This window comes from Carcharhinus amblyrhynchos, unplaced genomic scaffold, assembly GCF_965287045.1.
Source record: "Carcharhinus amblyrhynchos unplaced genomic scaffold, sCarAmb.v2.hapA scaffold_44, whole genome shotgun sequence".
NCBI classification, from domain to species: domain Eukaryota; kingdom Metazoa; phylum Chordata; class Chondrichthyes; order Carcharhiniformes; family Carcharhinidae; genus Carcharhinus; species Carcharhinus amblyrhynchos.
The window spans coordinates 2999323-3021253 of NW_027649785.1; the positions used below are offsets into that span (position 1 = coordinate 2999323).

At 48.4% G+C, this 21931-nt stretch overlaps 1 protein-coding gene across 1 annotated transcript in view; it reads left to right on the forward strand.

Annotated features, from left to right (window-relative positions):
- Positions 1-18789, forward strand: part of LOC145337167 (uncharacterized) — a 29352-nt gene extending 10563 nt beyond the window's left edge. Inside the window, exons 2-4 of the mRNA XM_080181956.1 lie at positions 5113-5336; positions 15901-15969; positions 18697-18789. Of these exons, the coding sequence (XP_080038082.1) occupies positions 5113-5336; positions 15901-15969; positions 18697-18789 (386 nt within the window). The remainder of the gene's footprint in view (positions 1-5112; positions 5337-15900; positions 15970-18696) is intronic.
- The last annotated feature ends 3142 nt before the right edge of the window (positions 18790-21931 follow it).

Below are 21931 nucleotides of genomic sequence, written 5' to 3' on the forward strand. Positions count from 1 at the left end.
GTTTGGAGAGTCTGCAGAAGGATCTAGATAGGCTGGGCGAATGGGCCAGGAAATGGCAAGTGGAATTTAATGTTGGCAAATGCGAGGTGGTCCACTTTGGTAGGAATAGGTTCTTATGTTCTTATGATATTGGAATAGTGTAGGGCTTTAGATTGGTTTCACAGGTTGGTGCAAATGGAGGGCTGGACAGTTTGTACTGTGCTGTAATGTTCTCTGTTCTACCACCAGGGAGTGTTCAGATGAGACTTAAAACTATTTGGAGGAAGAGTGAAATAAATCCTCCCCGGTGTCCTTGGCCATCTTTTAATCCCTTAACCAACTGCATTAAAATAAACTATCCAGTTATTACCATGTTTGCTGATTGTGGCAGCTTGCTGTGTGTGAAATTGGCCACTGCCTTTTCCAACAAGACAGCACAGACAACCCTTCGAAAATAAGAGTTCTTCACTGGGGTTTTGAGAGTCTGTGAAAGGTTTTCAATGTGTCAGTCAGCACAGATCCTCACCGGCTGCACTCAAAACAAATCGACCTCAACTCTAAGCCACCGCCACTGAATAGAGTTCCTCTGTGTTTACTCAGATTGGAGAGGTGAGAGGGTTATTAATCAACTGCCCAGAATAACACTCTGCCAACAAGAACCCAAATCACCCCTCAGGCAGCCCGAGGTGGGGGATGTGTTTGAAATTGAGTTAATTATTCAGTCTGGAGTAATGTTCTCTGTCAATGGGGTTCCCTCTTATCCCTCAAGGGAGGAATCGGCCATCCCTGACAGACACGGGACTCCAGAGCCGATGTAATGAGGCTCACCTTTCCCAGAGGGGGTGAGGAACCCACATGTTACAGTCAGGAGCAGGGGGTGCTCCGTGGACTGCAGCGGGTCCCGGGAGGCAGCTCACTGTCACCGTCTCAAGATGGGAAGTTATTCAACTCATTTTAAAGGGTACCTGGATCCACATCGGAAAAGCTGGAAGCTACAAGGCTATGGGCGAAGTGCTGGAAAATAGGTTTAAAATGAGTGGCTGGTCTTGTTCTTTTCTCATTTTTGGTCAGCGATGGGCTGAATGGCCTCTTTCTGCGGTTCTGAGGGTCACTAAGAATCTCCCTTTTGTGTTCTCTGTTGTAAGGAGAGGGATATGTGCTTGTCTAGTCTCTCCTGTATTTGTATAAACTTAACCCCACTCCCCAGGGCTGCCTCAGAGGTGATTTGGGTTCTTGTTGGCAGAGTGTTATTCTGGGCAGTTGATTAATAACCCTCTCACCTCTCCAATCTGAGTAAACACAGAGGAACTCTATTCAGTGGCGGTGGCTTAGAGTTGAGGCTGATTTGTTTTGAGCGCAGCCGGTGAGGATCTGTGCTGACTGACACATTGAAAACCTTTCACAGACTCTCAAAACCCCAGTGAAGAACTTTTATTTGAAGGGTTGTCTGTGCTGTCTTGTTGGAAAAGGAACATACAGCTCCCTCTCAGTCCTGGTTCAGTGTGGAGTGTGGGGACAGCAGGTCAGGGAAAGCAGCAGACAACCCAAAAACTGAGGTCCATAGGATCCACAACACACAACACGCCCCAAATTGGTCCACGCTAACCAAAAAACCCATCTAAACTAACCCCATTTGCCTGCATTCGGCCCATATTTCACTAAACCTTTCCTAGCCATATATCTGAACAAATGCCTTTTAAATGTTGTTAATGTCCCTGTCGCAACCACTTTCTCCAGCAGCTCATTCCACACATGTACCAAAAATAGGGTTGTTAAGAAGGCATACGGCATCTTGGCGTTTATTGGTAGGGGGATTGAATTTAGGAGTCGCAGCGTCATGTTGCAACTGTACACAACTCTGGTGCGGCCGCACTTGGAGTACTGTGTGCAGTTCTGGTCCCCACATTACAGGAAGGATGTGGAGGCTTTGGAGAGGGTGCAGAGGAGGTTTACCAGGATGTTGCCTGGTATGGTGGGGAGATCCTATGAGGAGAGACTGAGAGATTTGGGGTTGTTTTCACTAGAAAGAAGGCGGCTAAGAGGGGATCTTATTGAAACATATAAGATGATTAGAGGTTTAGATAGGGTGGACAGTGATAGCCTTTTTCCTCGGATGGAGAAAGCTAGCACGAGGGGGCATGGCTTTAAATTAAGGGGGGGTAGTTATAGGACGGATGTCAGGGGTAGGTTCTTTACCCAGAGGGTGGTGAGGGATTGGAATGCCCTGCCTGCTGCAGTTGTAAATGCGCCTAGTTTGGGGGCGTTTAAGAGATCCGTGGATAGGTTTATGGATGGAAAGGGATTGGTTTAGGTTAGTGGGTCATTGTTTTTTAACTGGTCGGCGCAACATCGTGGGCCGAAGGGCCTGTTCTGCGCTGTAATGTTCTATGTTCTAAAAGTTGCTCCTCGGGTTGCCATCTTTCCCCTCTTACCTTAAACCAATGCCCTCTAGTTCTCGATTCCCCAACCCTGGGCAAAAGGCTGAGTGCATTCACCCTATCCATGCCTCTCATAACCTTATATACATCTATAAGGTCACCCCACCTAGTCTCTTGCGCTCCAAAGAAAAAAGTCCTAGCCTGTCCAATCTCTTCCTATGACTCAGTCCTTTGAGTCCTAGCAACATACTCTTCTGCACTCTCTCCAGTTTAATAACATAATTCCTGTAACAAGGCGACCAAAACTGAACACAGTATTCCGTCAATGACCTTCCCTAGGTTAAAAGCTCAGAAATGGGGATGAACGCCGGTTGTACTGTATCATTCGCAATTCCTTAGATACTGGAGCAGTTCATGTCTAAATGTAGCAAGACCTGGGCAACATTCAGTCTGGGGCTAACACGTCACAACTAACATTCCTGCCACACACATGCAGGTGACGAGCACCTCCAACAAGAGAGAATCTAATCTTGATGTTCAGTTCCATTACCATCGCTGAACCCCCACCATCGAATCCAGGAGGTGACCATTGACCAGGAACTGAACTGGACCCAGATATATAAACACAGTAAAAAGTCTGACAACACCAGGTTTTAGTCCAACCTATTTATTTGATAATAGACTCACAAGCTTTCGAGGGACACCCTCTTCGTCAGGTGAATGAACTCTCCATTCACCTGACGAAGGGGCTAACCCGAAAGCTTGTGAGTATATTATCAAATAAATAGGTTGGACTAAAACCTGGTGTTGTCAGACTTTTTACTGTGTTTACGCCAGTCCAACGCCGGCATACCCACATCATGCCCAGATATATAAACACAGTGGCTACGAGAGCAGGTCAGAGGCTGGCAATCCTGCAGTAACTCACCTCCTGACTCCCCAGAGCCTGTCCACTATCTACAAGGGATAAGCCAGGAGTGTGATGGAATACTCTCCACTTGCCCTGGATGAGTGCAGCTCCAATAACACTCAAGCTTAATACCACCCAGGACAAAGTAGCCCCTTGATTCAACATTCACAGGCGAACAGTGGCAGGAGTGTGTACCACTAACAAGATAAACTGCAGGAACTCACTAAGATTCCTTAGACAGCATCTTCCAAACCCATGAGCACTAAGATCTAGGACCAGGGTTCCCTCTGCACCATCCTGACTTGGAAATATATCACCGTTCCTTCACTGTCCCTGGGTCAAAATCCTGGAATTCCCTCCCTAACAGCACTGTGGGTGTACCTACATCTCAGGGACAGCAGCGATTCAAGAAGGCGGCTCACCAGCACCACCTTCTCAAGGCGCAATTAGGGATGGACAATAAATTCTGATCTAGCGAGTGATCCCTACAAGGATAAGTTAGGAGCCTCAGTGTGTCACTCAGAGTGAGGAGGTGATGACCCAGAGGAAGCTGCACAGTCAAAAATCTGACCATCAACAAGAACAGATCCTTCTTAAACAAACGACACGTCTGAATGGAACTTCTAACAATAAACTGACTGACTTGAGCTGCCTTCTTGAACTTGGCCTTGGAGGGAGTGCAGAGGAGGTTCACTAGGCTGATACCGGAGTTGAGGGGGTTGGACTATGAAGAGAGATTAAATAGACTGGGTCTGTACTCGCTGGAGTTGAGAAGGATGAGGGGGGATCTTATAGAGACGTATAAGATAATGAAAGGGATGGATAGGGTAGAGGTAGAGAGATTCTTCCCACTTAGAAAGGACAGCAGGACTAGAGGGCACAGCCTCAAGATAGTGGGGGGGGGGCAGTTTAGAACGGAGTTGAGGAGGAACTTCTAAATATTTTTAAGAAGCGGGTTGATGGGTTCTTGATAAGAGAGGGGATTAAGGGTTATGGGGAGAGGGCGGGAAAGTGGAACTGAGACACGACAGATCAGCCATGATCTTATTGAATGGCGGGGCAGGCTCGAAGGGCTAGATGGCCTACTCCTGCTCCTATTTCTTATGTTCTTATGTTCTTCACTCAAAGGGTGGTGAATCTCTGGAATTCTCTGCCCGTTGAAGTGGTGGAGGCTACCTCGCTAAATATTTTTAAGACGCGGGTAGATAGGTTTTTGGTAGGCGAGGGGATTAAGGGTTAAGGGGAGAAAGCGGGAAAGTGGAACTGATCCACTTCAGATCAGCCATGATCTTATTGAATGGCGGGGCAGGCTCGAAGGGCTAGATGGCCGACTCCTGCTCCTATTTCTTATGTTGAACTGCTGCTTGCTGTGTGGTGTAGGTACAGCCACCGTGCTGTTAGGGATGGATATTGACCCAGCGACAGTGAAGGCAAGGCTGATATATTTCCAAGTCAGTGTGGTGTAGAAGGGATTTGTAGGAGATGGTATCTCCATGTATCTGTGCTCTTGTCCGAGATGTTAGTGTTTGGAAGGTGCTCTCTCTAAGGAACCTTAGTGAGTTCCTGTAGTGCAGCTTATAGGTGGTACATACTGAACAACTAGACCCTGTAGACTTCAGGGCACTAGTTTTATTTTAGCTCAGTGTAATACGCCCTGTCGCGCTTGCTGTGTCTGGGGGAAGGAGAGTGAAGGCGGAAAGATTTGCTGGTCTCTTCAGTAATGGTTCCTGGGAGCCCCATGTCTGGTTGTCATCATTGCAAAGTGTTCAGACTCTGCTGTACGTGACGGAGGCGATACTGAGGAATGGAGCTCAATCCTAAAATAATATCCTTGTTTGCAATCAGACTGTGGCAAGATCTTTGCTAAAGGTTTCACCATAACAGAGCCTGATGCTGCCACGGATCACCACACTGGCAACCTCGACACCACCGGTGCCAAAGAGAGCACCAGCGATGCCACAGCCCACCAAGGTGATGCCAAAGGGAGTGGCAGTGATGGCAAAGTGAGCACTGATACCAAAGGCAGTGCCGATGATGCCAAGGACAAGTGCAGCAAAAGACATAAAAAGGTAAGTAATGTCCTCTTCTATTTTAATTTTTTGCCTCCTGCACTCCCTCTTTTCCCATCAGTAACACAGGAAAGGCCAAGTTGCTGACAGCAGGATTGTGAAGTTGCTCTGGTTTTCTCTGCCCACTTTCTACCCGGGAGTTTGAGTGTTGACAAAGTGATACAAACAGGGCTGAGGCTGTATCGACACTCACCCACACCCAGGGGCAACAGGATAATGACCAGGAGAAGGAACATATCTGCCCTCCACTCCCTGTACCTCAATGCTACAATGTGGGGCCCAGTTCTATCAGGTCCATTCTTATCGCGTTTTTATAACTCCTCATTTCGAACCTGTCATTTCAAATCAGCCCTTGTTCCTGGCACTGCTATTCTCTGTTCAAAAACTTGTTTCAAACGCCCCTCTCTAGCTGATCAAACCAAAGGGAGCAAGTGTCCTAACTGTGGGTGTACAGTGTGTGTGTGTTAACTGTGGGTGTACAGTGTGTGTGTGTTAACTGCGGGTGTACAGCGTGTGTGTGTTAACTGTGGGTGTACAGTGTGTGTGTGTGTTAACTGTGGGTGTACAGTGTGTGTGTTAACTGCGGGTGTACAGCGTGTGTGTGTTAACTGTGGGTGTACAGTGTGTGTGTTAACTGCGGGTGTACAGCGTGCGTGTGTTAACTGTGGGTGTACAGTGTGTGTGTGTGTGTTAACTGTGGGTGTACAGCGTGTGTGTGTTAACTGTGGGTGTACAGTGTGTGTGTTAACTGCGGGTGTACAGCGTGCGTGTGTTAACTGTGGGTGTACAGTGTGTGTGTGTGTGTTAACTGTGGGTGTACAGCGTGTGTGTGTTAACTGCGGGTGTACAGCGTGCGTGTGTTAACTGTGGGTGTACAGTGTGTGTGTGTGTGTTAACTGTGGGTGTACAGCGTGTGTGTGTTAACTGTGGGTGTACAGTGTGTGTGTTAACTGCGGGTGTACAGCGTGCGTGTGTTAACTGTGGGTGTACAGTGTGTGTGTGTGTGTTAACTGTGGGTGTACAGCGTGTGTGTGTTAACTGTGGGTGTACAGTGTGTGTGTGTTAACTGTGGGTGTACAGTGTGTGTGTGTTAACTGCGGGTGTACAGTGTGTGTGTGTTAACTGTGGGTGTACAGTGTGTGTGTGTTAACTGTGGGTGTACAGTGTGTGTGTGTTAACTGTGGGTGTACAGCGTGCGTGTGTTAACTGCGGGTGTACAGTGTGTGTGTGTTAACTGTGGGTGTACAGTGTGTGTGTGTTAACTGTGGGTGTACAGTGTGTGTGTGTTAACTGTGGGTGTACAGCGTGCGTGTGTTAACTGCGGGTGTACAGTGTGTGTGTGTTAACTGTGGGTGTACAGTGTGTGTGTGTTAACTGTGGGTGTACAGTGTGTGTGTGTTAACTGTGGGTGTACAGTGTGTGTGTGTTAACTGTGGGTGTACAGTGTGTGTGTGTTAACTGTGGGTGTACAGCGTGTGTGTGTTAACTGTGGGTGTACAGTGTGTGTGTGTTAACTGTGGGTGTACAGCGTGTGTGTGTTAACTGTGGGTGTACAGTGTGTGTGTGTTAACTGTGGGTGTACGGTGTGTTAACTGTGGGTGTACAGTGTGTGTGTGTTAACTGTGGGTGTACAGCGTGTGTGTGTTAACTGTGGGTGTACAGTGTGTGTGTGTTAACTGTGGGTGTACAGTGTGTGTGTTAACTGTGGGTGTACAGTGTGTGTGTGTTAACTGTGGGTGTACAGCGTGTGTGTGTTAACTGTGGGTGTACAGTGTGTGTGTGTTAACTGTGGGTGTACGGTGTGTTAACTGTGGGTGTACAGTGTGTGTGTGTTAACTGTGGGTGTACAGCGTGTGTGTGTTAACTGTGGGTGTACAGTGTGTGTGTGTTAACTGTGGGTGTACAGTGTGTGTGTTAACTGTGGGTGTACAGTGTGTGTGTTAACTGTGGGTGTACAGTGTGTGTGTGTTAACTGTGGGTGTACAGCGTGTGTGTGTTAACTGTGGGTGTACAGCGTGTGTGTGTTAACTGTGGGTGTACAGCGTGTGTGTGTTAACTGTGGGTGTACAGCGTGTGTGTGTTAACTGTGGGTGTACAGTGTGTGTGTGTTAACTGTGGGTGTACAGTGTGTGTGTTAACTGTGGGTGTACAGTGTGTGTGTGTTAACTGTGGGTGTACAGTGTGTGTGTGTTAACTGTGGGTGTACAGCGTGTGTGTGTTAACTGTGGGTGTACGGTGTGTGTGTGTTAACTGTGGGTGTACAGCGTGTGTGTGTTAACTGTGGGTGTACAGTGTGTGTGTGTTAACTGCGGGTGTACAGCGTGTGTGTGTTAACTGTGGGTGTACGGTGTGTGTGTGTTAACTGCGGGTGTACAGCGTGTGTGTGTTAACTGTGGGTGTACAGTGTGTGTGTGTTAACTGTGGGTGTACGGTGTGTTAACTGTGGGTGTACAGTGTGTGTGTGTTAACTGTGGGTGTACGGTGTGTGTGTGTTAACTGTGGGTGTACGGTGTGTGTGTGTTAACTGTGGGTGTACGGTGTGTGTGTGTTAACTGTGGGTGTACGGTGTGTGTCTCTACATTCTGTTGGGACAGTTGACTCCATTTTTTAACCTCAGTGTGGATTCGAAAAGAAGGAAAATGTTAACCGTGGCGGAGAGCAGGGAATCCTTTAGTTGGAATCTGAATTAAGTAACTCTCAAAGTTTAATGTAGGGAATGACCCGTATGTTACAGTTTAGCAATTTAATCTCCCAGTTTGAAGTGACTGGTAGAAGAATTCCATAAGACCATAAAGTACAGGAGCAGGATTAGACCATTCTGCCCATTGAGTCTGCTAGCCCATTCAATTGTAGCTGATAATTTTCTCCATCCCATTCTCCCATCTTTTCCTTGTAACCTTTGATCCCCTTATCTCTGTCTTGAATACACTCTGGCCTCCACACCCTTCCGTTATTCCACAGAATCACCACCCTTTGAGGGGAGATCGGGGAAGTTTTTGCACCCAGATTGGTCACGGGCCCTGAGCTCGCTGCCTGTAAGGGACAAACCCATTTAAAATGGTGTCTCCACCAGCTCCTCAAGTGCTGTAACCCCCAGAGCTACTGACTAAATGCTGGAACGTGAGATGAGGCAGCGACTGGGGGGGTTGGGGAGGAGGGTGTGGGGGGTGGTTTTGCTGCCACTGATACGATGGAACAAGTGGCTTTTCCTGTAAACTCTCTGTGGTTCCATGTTCTGCTGAGCTCTGCATCTACTCTTGGTGTGGCCTCATCCCTCTTGTATATAACAGTCCCTTGGAATAGACTGAAACAGAGGCGGGATATTTCCTAAGATCGATCATTTGAGGAATAAAAGTAAAGGTTTAAATAATCCTTTTAACCGTCCTCCCCGTTAGCTGGCCGATGGGTGTCTCTATAAACTAGCTGTGATCTTTCTCAGTAACCCGTCTGAACTCAAAGAGCAGGATAAACATTGGGATGTGTTAGTGATGATTTCCCATTGGTGTAACCTGATCATAGAACATAGAACATTACAGCGCAGAACAGGCCCTTCGGCCCACGATGTTGCGCTGACCAGTTAAAAAAACAATGACCCTCTAACCTAAACCAAACCCTTTCCATCCATAAACCTATCCACCAATCTCTTAAACGCCCCCAAACTAGGCGCATCTACAACTGCAGCTGGCAGGGCATTCCAATCCCTCACCACCCTCTGGGTAAAGAACCTACCCCTGACATCCATAGAACATAGAACATAGAACATAGAACATTACAGCGCAGAACAGGCCCTTCGGCCCACGATGTTGCGCCGACCAGTTACAAAAACAATGACCCACTAGCCTATACCAATCCCTTTTCGTCCATAAACCTATCCAGAGATCTCTTAAACGCCCCCAAACTAGACGCATTTACAACTGCAGCAGGCAGGGCATTCCAATCCCTCACCACCCGCTGGGTAAAGAACCTACCCCTGACATCCGTCCTGTAGCTACCCCCCCTTAATTTAAAGCCATGCCCCCTCGTGCTAGCTTTCTCCATCTGAGGAAAAAGGCTATCACTATCCACCCCATCTAAACCTCTAATCATCTTATATGTTTCAATAAGATCCCCTCTTAGCCGCCTTCTTTCCAACGAAAACAACCCTAGATCCCTCAGTCTCTCCTCATAGGACCTCCCCACCATACCAGGCAACATCCTGGTAAACCTCCTCTGCACCCTCTCCAACGCCTCCACATCCTTCTTGTAATGCGGGGACCAGAACTGCACACAGTACTCCAAGTGCGGCCGCACTAGAGTAGTGTACAGTTGCAACATTACACTGCGACTCCTAAATTCAATCCCCCTACCAATAAACGCCAAGACACCGTACGCCTTCTTGACAACCTTATCTACTTGATTCCCAACTTTCAGGGATCTATGTACACATACATCTAGATCCCTCTGTTCATCCACACTATTCAAAGTCCTCCCGTTAGCCCTATACTCGACACATCTGTTGCTCCTACCAAAGTGAATTACCTCACACTTCTCCGCATTAAATTCCATCCGCCACCTCTCGGCCCAGCTCTGCAACCTGTCTAAGTCTTCCTGCAGACTATGACACCCTTCCTCACAATCTACCACACCTCCAACTTTGGTGTCATCAGCAAATTTACTAATCCACCCAACTATACCCTCATCCAGATCATTAATAAAAATTACAAACAACAGTGGCCCCAAAACAGATCCCTGAGGCACACCACTCGTAACTGCACTCCATGATGAATATTTACCATCCACCACCACCCTCTGTCTCCTATCTGATAGCCAATCCGTCCTATATCTACCCCCCCCTTAATTTAAAGCCATGCCCCCTCGTGCTAGCTTTCTCCATCCAAGGAAAAAAGCTCTGATCTATCCGTCTGGAGATGTCAGGGGTAAGTTCTCCACTCGGAGAGTGGTGGGTGAGTGGTATTGGCTGCTGGCAGTGGTGCTGGAGGCAGATTCGATCGGGCCTTTTAAGAGATTTTTCGACACGTACGTGGAACTTGTAAGGTAGAGGGTTATAGGTAAACCTGGTAATCTCTAAGACAGGGACATTTTCGGCACAGCTCTGTGGGCCGAATGGCCTGTATTGTGCTGTAGCTGTTCTATGTTTCTAACAAACAGTGACTCACTGTCTGTATTGATGGTCACTGATCCAGAACGTTGCCTCACAGTGAACCTGGTCACAAAACCAGCTCCTTTGTATGTTTGAATGTTCAGAGGTTGTGTACGGGCTCTTTGTTGGACTCTCTGTTGCCTTGGTGACTGTTTCCTGCCCTTTTATTCTCTTCCTAGTGGAGAGACAGGGTTTGGCAGAGTGCAGTCGCCGGTGGGGGAAGCGGCCACTGAGTGTTTTCCCGTGGGCAGTCGGGGCTGACACACACTGGTTAGCACGGCTGCCTCACAGCGCCAGGGACCCGGGTTCAATTCCCGGCTCGGGTCACTGTCTGTGCGGAGTTTGCACATTCTCCCCGTGTCTGCGTGGGTTTTCCTCTGGGTGTACTGGTTACCTCCCACAGTCTGAAAGACATATTGGTTGGGTGGATTGGCCGTGTCAAATTGGCCCTTAGGGGGATTAGCAGGGTAAATATGTGGGGTTATGGGGATAGAACCTGGATGGGATTGTTGTCAGTCCTGCTTGATGGACCAAGTGGCCTCTTCCTGTGCTGTAGGGATTCTGTGTAGTGATAGGATTAGAAAGATTACGAAACTCGGGTTTGACAGTGTGGGCAGCTTGTAGACACTTGTAGATCGCCTCCATCTCTGTATATAAAATCTCACTTATTCAACCTCTCTCTCTGGCTCTTGTTCTGTTGAGTTGTCTTTGCCACTCGGGTGACTGCGTTCCTGGTCGACGGAGAGGCTGGGTGTTCATTCCAGAGCTCCTCCACACGTTCTCTGCACGTTGGTGGCATCCCCTCACAGTGATGGGATGCATCAGGCCTCTTTCCCAGTGGGAATGAGGACATATGAACATAAGAAATAGGAGCAGGAGTAGGCCATCTAGCCCTTCGAGCCTGCCCCGCCATTCAATAAAATCATGGCTGATCTGTCGTGGCTCAGTTCCACTTTCCCGCCCTCTCCCCATAACCCTTAATCCCCTCTCTTATCAAAAACCCATCAACCCGCGTCTTAAAAATATTTAGCGAGGCAGCCTCCACCACTTCAACGGGCAGAGAATTCCAGAGATTCACCACCCTTTGAGTGAAGAAGTTCCTCCTCAACTCCGTTCTAAACCGCCTCCCCTTTATCTTGAGGCTGTGCCCCCTAGTCCTACTGTCCTTTTTGAGCGGGAAGAGTCTCTCCACCTCTATCCTATCCATCCCATTCATCATCTTATACGTCTCAATGAGATCTCCCCTCATTCTTCTAAACTCTAACGAGTACAAGCCTAGTTTATTCAGCCTCTCCTCATAGCTCAACCCCCTCAACTCCGGTATCAGCCTAGTAAACCTCCTCTGCACTCCCTCCAAGGCCAAAATATCTTTGCGCAGGTGCGGCGCCCAAAACTGCACACAGTACTCCAGCTGCGGCCTCACCAATGCCCTATACAGCTGCAGCAAGACCTCCCTACTTTTATATTCAATCCCCCTCGCTATGAAGGCCAGCATCCCATTCGCCTTCCTGACCACCTGCTGCACCTGCAAGCTGGGTTTTTGCGACTCATGCACAAGGACCCCGAGGTCCCTCTGCACCATCGCCTGCTGCAGTTTTTCGCCATGTAAGTAATAGTCCTTCCTACCATTATTCCTACCAAAGTGGACCACCTCACACTTGCCAACATTAAATTCCATTTGCCATTTCCTGGCCCATTCGCCCAGCCTATCTAGATCCCCCACTGTTCAGGGTCACTCATTGGCAATGTCTGCTCTTGACATATTTAACCCAGTAACTAAACTCGAATGAATAGTCAACCTCAGGGGCACAGATCATGGTGGCACAGTAGTTAAACAGTGGTTAGCACTACCGCCTATAACACCAGGGACCCGGGTTCAATCCCAGGTTTGGGTCACTGTCTGTGCGGAGTTTGCACATTCTCCCCGTCTCTGCGTGGGTTTCCTCTGGGTGCTCCAGTTTCGTCCCACAGTCCAGATGTGTGGGTTAGGTGGATTGGCCCTGACTGTCAGGGGGACCAGCAGGGTGAATGCATGGGGTTATGGGGAAAGGGCCTGAGTGGGAATGAGTCAATGATGACGGGAATTAGGTTGGAAATAAGCCAATCAAGTAGGTAACCGTGTGCAGGTTTGATGGGCTGAGTGGCCTCCCTCTGCACTGTAGGATTCTAGGAGAAGTGAAACTCCCATCGCTATGATGTGACCCTTATCACTGAGCCATCCAGGAGTCTGGTATTCACAGAGGAACTGTCCCCACAGCAAATCATCCTCAACCCCCTGCAACACTGGGACTCCCTCCCTATCGCCTGAACCACCTCAGTGAGGGTGTGGGTGACAGCATCAGACACGAGAGCGGTGGACGAGGGTTAGGGTGGTGGGATGGTCTCATAGGAATCATCTCCACCCCTGGGACAGGCTATGAGCTCACCCAGAACTCTCCTGTCCCCTCTGGCCATCCCCGCTCAGATGAGGAGGATCGTGACAGACACCTCCAGACCCTGAAAGATGCCCTCATAAGAACAGGATATGGTGCTCGACTCATAGATCGGCAGTTCCGATGCGCCACAGTGAAAAACCGCACCGATCTCCTCAGAAGGCAAACACGGGACACAGTGGACAGAGTACCCTTCATCGTCCAGTACTTCCCCGGAGCGGAGAAGCTACGACATCTTCTCCGGAGTCTTCAACATATCGTTGATGAAGACGAACATCTTGCCAGGGCTATCCCCACACCCCCACTTCTTACCTTCAGACAACCACACAACCTCAAACAGACCATTGTTCGCAGCAAACTACCCAGCCTTCAGGAGAACAGTGACCACAACACCACACAACCCTGCCACAGCAACCTCTGCAAGACATGCCGGATCATCGACATGGATACCATCATCTCACGTGAGAATACCATCCACCAGGTACACGGTAAATACTCTTGCAACTCAGCCAACATTGTCTACCTGATACGTTGCAAGAAAGGATGTCCCGAAGCATGGTACATTGGGGAGACCATGCAGACGCTACGACAACGGATGAATGAACATCGCTCGACAGTCACCAGGCAAGACTGTTCCCTTCCTGTTGGCGAACACTTCAGTGGTCACGGGCATTCAGCCTCTGACCTTCGGGTAAGCATTCTCCAAGGCGGCCTTCACGACACACGACAGCACAGAGTCGCTGAACAGAGACTGATAGCCAAGTTCTGCACACATGAGGACGGTCTCAACAGGGATCTTGGGTTCATGTCGCACTATCTGTAGCCCCCGTGACTTGCCTGGGTTTGCAAAACCTCACTTACTGTACTGTCTGGAGACAATACACATCTCTTTAAACTGTGATCAGTGCTCCTTCCACTCACATTATCAGCCACTTCAGGTCTTGAACAGTAGGTTAGGTGTAAGGATTCACATTCTAATCAGTAATCTCTAAACTGTCTGTGCTTTATATGCTCTGTCTGAGGCCAGAACTCTCCATTCACCTGACGAAGGGACTAACCCCGAAAGCTTGTGAGTTTACTATCAAATAAATCGGTTGGACTAAAACCTGGTGTTGTCAGACTTTTTACTGTGATTACGCCAGTCCAACACCGGCACATCCACATCATCCCCGCTGCCCCATGGCTTTCCTCCAGAATATTCTCTTCATCGTCCACCTCACTATCCTCCATCTCTTCCTCAGGCAGCTCCTTGCTGGGTTCTGCTGTCACTACACACAGTCCCCCCCGCCCCCCCGTGCACTCAGAGCTGGCCAGGTACCAGATACACATTCTCAACAACCCAGTGATCTCAGTGTGAGCAGCTCACGATACCTGATCACCGCTACAGCCTCTGTACAGGCGTCTCAGGGGGTAACCTTAGCCCCAGAGCAGCCAACCCTGTACTCACTGAGCTCCCTCGGAAAAAAACCCCTCAGGTATCTGAGAATGGCTTAGGCTGGGAACACATCCCAGGAACCCAGCACCCAGTCTATGACCGACTGAGTATTGAGGGAGTGGGAGCCCTTGTGGTTGACCCGCTGTAGTCTAGGATGCCGTGGGGATGGGAGTGCCGTGTGAGTACAGTCAATGCCTCCCTCTGCTTATGGAAATCTGCCTTGTGTCGCTGGCCTGCTCCCTGTTAGAAAGGATGTTGGTGTTGACCTTGTGTCTGTCATCTCTATGTTGCTTTTATAAGCGGAGGTGTATGTGATGTCACCTGTGGGGCCCTGGAAGGAAACAGGAGGGTACAAATTGAGGGGGGAGGGGGCTGTAACTTCCCATGCCAGAGGTGATGGATGTCCTCCAGCTACATTGGCAGGAAGGAACCGTCTAGACAGGCGAAGTCTACAGGGACACTGGCTCATCTGCAGAAGGGTCAAGGTCCGCCTGTAGATCCTGCTCTGTGCAAGGCGTTTCCAAGCAGCTGCTGTCCTGTAGCAGGGAGATAGCCCCTGCCATCCCTTCCTCCTCAGCCCCCCCCGGCTCTGGAGACCCAGACACCTCCATTGGGGGGGGGGAGTTTACTCGATAAGTGCGTGTGGGTTTAGTTCAGCCGGGCAGCACAGTTGGTACACTTGGTGTGCCGAGGGACCTGTCCCTGTGCTGTACTTTTCTTTGTTCTTCTCGGCTATTGCAAATAAAATCATCGAATCCCTACAGTGCAGGGAAGAGGCCATTCAGCCCATCGAGTCTGCTCCGACTCTGAAGTAACATCCCGCCCAGTCTCCCTGTTCTCCTTAACCCCAGCATTTCCCATGGCTGATCCACCTTTGGACGCTGAGGGAGAATTTAGCACGGCCAATCCCCCTAACCGGCACATACTGTGGGAGGAAACCGGAGCACCCGGAGGAAACCCACGCAGATACTGGGAGAATGTGTAAACTCCACATAGAGAGTGTCCCACAGCTGGAATCGAACCCGGGTCCCCGTGAGACAGCAGTGCTAACCACTGTGCTGTGAAGGAAATTGGCGACTGGATCAAAAGTTATATTTATTAGTCACTAGTAAGGCTTACATTAACACTGCAATGAAGTTACTGTGAAATTCCCCTAGTTGCCACACTCTGGCGCCTGTTCGGGTCAATGCACCTAACCAGCATGCAGGAGGTAACCGGATACCCAGAGGAAACCCACGCAGACACGGGGAGAATGTGCAGACTCCACACGGAGGGTATCCCACAGCTGGAATCGAACCCGTGTCCCTGTGAGGCAGCAGTGCTAACCACTGTGCCACTGTGTATCTGTAGAAACGGGAAGCAGTGTCACTAAATTCAGGAATATCCAACTAAGGTGATGGCACAGGGTGATCACGTCCGTGACTACAGAGGGTAGCAATCCAGCTGGGAGTAACTCATCCAGAACAGTGAGGAAAATGGGAATAAAATGCTTTCCCAGTTGGTCAGAGTTGGCCAGACCTTCGTATTAACCCCAAAGCTGTTTCTCTTTAATTCCAGAGAGGAGATGGTCCAGTATCCAGTAGCAGCTCCAGTAGCAGTTCCTCAGACAGCGACAGCAAAGAGATGGTAAGTTTTGGATAATCTCTCATCTTTTCAATAACCAACGAATGGGTATAAAAATATCTGGCACTAACCGGTGTCAGTCCAATGGAGAGTGCTACAATATTAATCATAGAATCCCCACAGGAGGCCACTCAGCCCATCGAACCTACACCAAGTCTTTACTAGAGCATCCCACCCAGGGCCATCCCTGTAACCCTGCCACTAATCCCCCCAACCATACACATCTCGGGCCACTAAGGGGCAACTTCACATGGCCAATTCACCTATTAGAGGTGCACCTTTTGGATGTGATGTTAAACTGGGCCATGGGATTTAGGGTTGTTTTCGTTGGAAAGAAGGCGGCTAAGAGGGGATCTTATTGAAACATATAAGATGATTAGAGGTTTAGATAGGGTGGATAGTGATAGCCTTTTTCCTCGGTTGGAGAAAGCTAGCACGAGGGGGCATGGCTTTAAATTAAGGGGGGGGTAGCTACAGGACGGATGTCAGGGGTAGGTTCTTTACCCAGCGGGTGGTGAGGGATTGGAATGCCCTGCCTGCTGCAGTTGTAAATGCGTCTAGTTTGGGGGCGTTTAAGAGATCTCTGGATAGGTTTATGGACGAAAAGGGATTGGTATAGGCTAGTGGGCATTGTTTTTGTAACTGGTCGGCGCAACATCGTGGGCCGAAGGGCCTGTTCTGCGCTGTAATGTTCTATGTTCTATGTTCTATTCTATGTAAAAGACCCCCTGTTTCTATTTAAAGTTGAGCAGTTTCCCCTCGAGTCAGTATTTAGCCCACTTTCAACTCTGCTAAGATAGATTTTAGTGCTGTGTGACGTGGAGCCTTGTGATGTAAACATCACTGCTGAGATTTATACAGTGACTGCATTTCACAAATACTTTATCAGCTGGAAATCTCTTCAAACACACTTAAATAAATCACATTCTTTATTGCTTGCATTGTGGACTTTCCCCATTGAAGGTTTAGGATTAACTTTTATCCATAATTGTACCAGGATTGAAAAGCTGCGACTGCTCATATTTGTGGGATCTTTAATTTCATTCATTCAACTGCATTGGCCTCCAGCCTGCCCACCCTGCCCAACCTCCCGCACTGCTCCACATCATTGCCCCAGTTTGAACGGCCAACTTGTTTCCCCTTCTGCCTTTTCCAAGTCATTTTTATGTCCATTAAAAAAAAAGCAGAGCAGCGTCCGAGAAAGTTCCTTTGAAGTGGATGGTTTCAGGAGCAGTTCATTCAGCCCCCCCAGACTGTTCCATCCTGTCTGTGTTTCTGAATATCCTTGCCAGAGAGAGAAAAAAATCTATCAATCTCAATCTTCAGACTTGTTGCCCCAGTTTCAGGGAGAGTTCCAGATTTTTATCATCTTTTGTGTGAGCAAGTGTAACATCCCCTAAATCCTCTTCTATTCTCTTCCCACACCCAATGGTTCACTAAAACAATCACCTGGTTCCATAGAACATAGAACATTACAGCGCAGAACAGGCCCTTCGGCCCACGATGTTGCACCAACCAATTAAGAGAAAAACATTGACCCTCTAACCTAAACCAATCCCTTTCCATCCATAAACCTATCCACGGATCTCTTAAACGCCCCCAAACTAGGCGCATTTACAACTGCAGCAGGCAGGGCATTCCAATCCCTCACCACCCTCTGGGTAAAGAACCTACCCCTGACATCTGTCCTATATCTACCACCCCTTAATTTAAAGCTATTTCTCCTCATGCTAGCTTTCTCCATCCGAGGAAAAAGGCTATCACTATCCACCCTATCTAAACCCCTAATCATCTTATATGTTTCAATAAGGTCCCCTCTTAGCCGCCTTCTTTCCAGCGAAAACAACCCCAAATCCCTCAGTCTCTCCTCATAGGACCTCCCCTCCGTACCAGGCAACATCCTGGTAAACCTCCTCTGCACCCTCTCCAAAGCCTCTACATCCTTCCTATAATGTGGGGACCAGAACTGCACACAATACTCCAAGTGCGGCCGCACCAGAGTTTTGTACAGTTGCAACATGACGCTGCGACTCCTAAATTCAATCCCCCTACCAATAAACGCCAAGACACCGTATGCCTTCTTGACAACCTTATCTACTTGATTCCCAACTTTCAGGGATCTATGTACACATACACCTAGATCCCTCTGTTCATCCACACTATTCAAAGTCCTCCCGTTAGCCCTATACTCGACACATCTGTTATTCCTACCAAAGTGAATTACCTCACACTTCTCCGCATTAAACTCCATAGAACATAGAACATTACAGCGCCTTACATTACATTACATGGCTAGTAACTCTCGGTAAGAAGCCTCCCAATACCAGGTTAAAGCCCAGCAGGTTTATTTGGTAGTAAACGCCACTAGCTTTCGGGCCTCTGACCCTTCATCAGGTGGGTGGAAGAGTCCCTCACTTGATGAAGGAGCAGCTCTCTGGAAGCTTGTAGTATTTACTACCAAGAAAACCTGTTGGATTTTAACCTGGGGTTGGGAGACTTCTTACTGTGTTTACCCCAGTCCAACGCTGGCATCTCTGCATGGTAACTCCCGGGACAGTTGGATGGTCTGTGCTGTACCGTTCTATATCCTTTGTCTCAATGACTGATCCACATCCCCGTAACAGACCAAGTATTAGCTGGCATTGTAGATACCAGTGAGTCAGGATCCTGATCACCGGGCATCTTTCTGTCTCTGTACATTTTCTAACAGTTTTTTTTAAATCTATTTAGCCTGGATGTCGAGAGAAAAAGAAAAAAGTGTCCAAGGTGAAAGAGGGGGAGAGAGCGAGCGAGAAGGAGCAGCTTGAGAACTGCAAACAGTAACAGCCGATGAAGAAACCTAACAAGATTGTTAAAAAATATTTTGTTCCTCCGTCCAATCTTGGCATGTTTAAGGAATGCTATCTTTATATTTCAGATTCTGTGTTCTCCGTGGTTTGTGATCTTTTTTCTGTTAATTATTCAGAGGCAGCAATGTTTCTGGTGAACCGTCCAAAATGTTAGTTCGATTAACCTCTCTGTGAACTTCTCTGTGAGAAACCTGGTGCCGATTGCGTTACAGAATATTTTGTATTTGTCGTTTCAATCAGTAACCACACCTTCAGCTGTAAACTCCGAAATTCCCTCCCTAAATATCTCCCTCTTCTAGAAGATGTTCCTTTAAACCTGTCTCTCTGGCCAGGTTTGGTCGCCAGTCTCCATGTGGCACAGAGCCTGGTTTATTTATCCGAGGAACTCAGGGAAACCTTTGATTATATTAAAGATCTCATCCAAATGTGAGACACAGTGAGGATGAATTAAAGATTTATCAATCTGAAAAAACCTTTGCTCATCTCTGCTGTTATTTATAAACCCAAATATGATCTTATAACCCTCGATGATCTGGTATTTGGTATAATCCTGTTAGGGAGCAGTAAAGTTTTGTTTAACATCAGCGTAGTTTGAGATTTAATAAAGGCACAGTGTTGCAAAAGCTGCCTTCACCACAATACCAGCTAAGGAGATGAAACAGTTCACAATATTCCAGGCGTGGCTTCATCCCCACATTCCCCATTGCCCATCATCTCCCCCATCCCCCATCCTCCCATTCCCCATCGCCCACCGCCCATCATCTCCCCCATCCCCCATCATCTCCCCCATCCCCCATCCCCCCATTCCCCATCACCCATCGCCCATCATCTCCCCCATCCCCCATCGCCCATCGCCCATCATCTCCCCCATCCCCCATCATCTCCCCCATCCCCCATCATCTCCCCCATCCTAGTTTGGGGGCGTTTAAGAGATCCGTGGATAGGTTTATGGATGAGAAGGGATTGGTTTAGGTTAAAGGGTCATTGTTTTGTAACTGGTCGGCGCAACATTGTGGGCCGAAGGGCCTGTTCTGCGCTGTAATGTTCTATGTTCTATGTTCTATCCCCCCTCAACCCTCATCCCCCCTCCCCGTCCCCCATCACCCCCCCTCCCCGTCCCCCATCACCCCCCCTCCCCATCCCCCATCATCTCCCCATGCCCCCCCCCTCACCCCCAGGATCTGGGTTTTCCAGCATGAGATTCGAGTCCAATCCCAATCTCCGTGTTCTAACGTTCCTCATTATCAAAGCAATAATTCCTTATTGAGAGAACTGTAACAGTTTGAGTCTCAGACTATGATCTCACCTTAAACCGATGCTGCAGGATTTAGTAACTCTTTGGTTGGACAGGTTTGAAATTGAGAGTTGACGCCTCGATAGCGATCAAAGGAAGTTTAAAAGAACTTTCTGCAGCAAAACCCCAAAAAGAAAATTCATTTTTATTTTTCATTAACAAACAAGGTGACCAAAGGGGAGAAAATCTCTCTCATCAACATTTTGAGGTGAAATTTATTTTATCCACAATACAAGAGACAGAACAGCTTTTGTTATGTGAAAAGAATCATGAGATTATAAACAAATTAGATTGAACCAACTTGTCCTTCTGGTTTTCCATCTTCACCCAATTCACAACTTTACTCATTCTGCAGATTTCACCATTTCAGAATGTATCGAATAATCCAGTTAGGTCACAGATGGACCCTCTGGTGTCAGCGTGTGTGAGAGAGAAGGAATGGGTGTGTGTGGGAGTGTCTATGTGTGTGAACGTGTGTGTGTGTGGGTGTGTGTGAGAGTATCTATGTGTGTGAATGTGAGTGTGTGTGGGTGTGTGTGGGAGTGTCTATGTGTGTGTGTGTGTGTGTGTGGGTGTGTGTGGGAGTATCTATGTGTGTGAATGTGTGTGTGTGTGGGTGTGTGTGGGAGTGTGTGGGAGTGTCTATGTGTGTGAATGTGTGTGTGTGTGTGGGAGTGTCTATGTGAGTGTGTGTGGGTGTGTGTGGGAGTGTCTATGTGTGTGAATGTGTGTGTGTGTGGGTGTGTGTGGGAGTATCTATGTGTGTGAATGCGTGTGTGTGTGTGGGTGTGTGTGGGAGTGTCTATGTGTGTGAACGTGTGTGTGTGTGGGTGTGTGTGGGAGTGTCTATGTGTGTGAATGTGTGTGTGTGTGTGGGTGTGTGTGGGAGTATCTATGTGTGTGAATGTGAGTGTGTGTGGGTGTGTGTGGGAGTGTCTATGTGTGTGAATGTGTGTGTGTGTGGGTGTGTGTGGGAGTATCTATGTGTGTGAATGTGAGTGTGTGTGGGTGTGTGTGGGAGTGTCTATGTGTGTGAATGTGTGTGTGTGTGTGGGTGTGTGTGGGAGTGTCTATGTGTGTGAATGTGTGTGTGTGTGTGGGTGTGTGTGGGAGTGTCTATGTGTGTGAATGTGTGTGTGTGTGTGGGTGTGTGTGGGAGTGTCTATGTGTGTGAATGTGTGTATGGGTGCGTGTGGGAGTGTCTATGTGTGTGTGTGTGTGTGGGTGTGTGTGGGAGTGTCTATGTGAGTGTGTGTGTGGGTGTGTGTGGGAGTGTCTATGTGTGTGAACGTGTGTGTGTGTGGGTGTGTGTGGGAGTATCTATGTGTGTGAATGTGAGTGTGTGTGGGTGTGTGTGGGAGTGTCTATGTGTGTGAATGTGTGTGTGTGTGGGTGTGTGTGGGAGTATCTATGTGTGTGAATGTGTGTGTGTGTGTGGGTGTGTGTGGGAGTGTCTATGTGTGTGAACGTGTGTGTGTGTGGGTGTGTGTGGGAGTATCTATGTGTGTGAATGTGAGTGTGTGTGGGTGTGTGTGGGAGTGTCTATGTGTGTGAATGTGTGTGTGTGTGTGTGTGTGTGGGAGTATCTATGTGTGTGAATGTGAGTGTGTGTGGGTGTGTGTGGGAGTGTCTATGTGTGTGAATGTGTGTGTGTGTGTGGGTGTGTGTGGGAGTGTCTATGTGTGTGAATGTGTGTGTGTGTGTGGGTGTGTGTGGGAGTGTCTATGTGTGTGAATGTGTGTATGGGTGCGTGTGGGAGTGTCTATGTGTGTGTGTGTGTGTGGGTGTGTGTGGGAGTGTCTATGTGAGTGTGTGTGTGGGT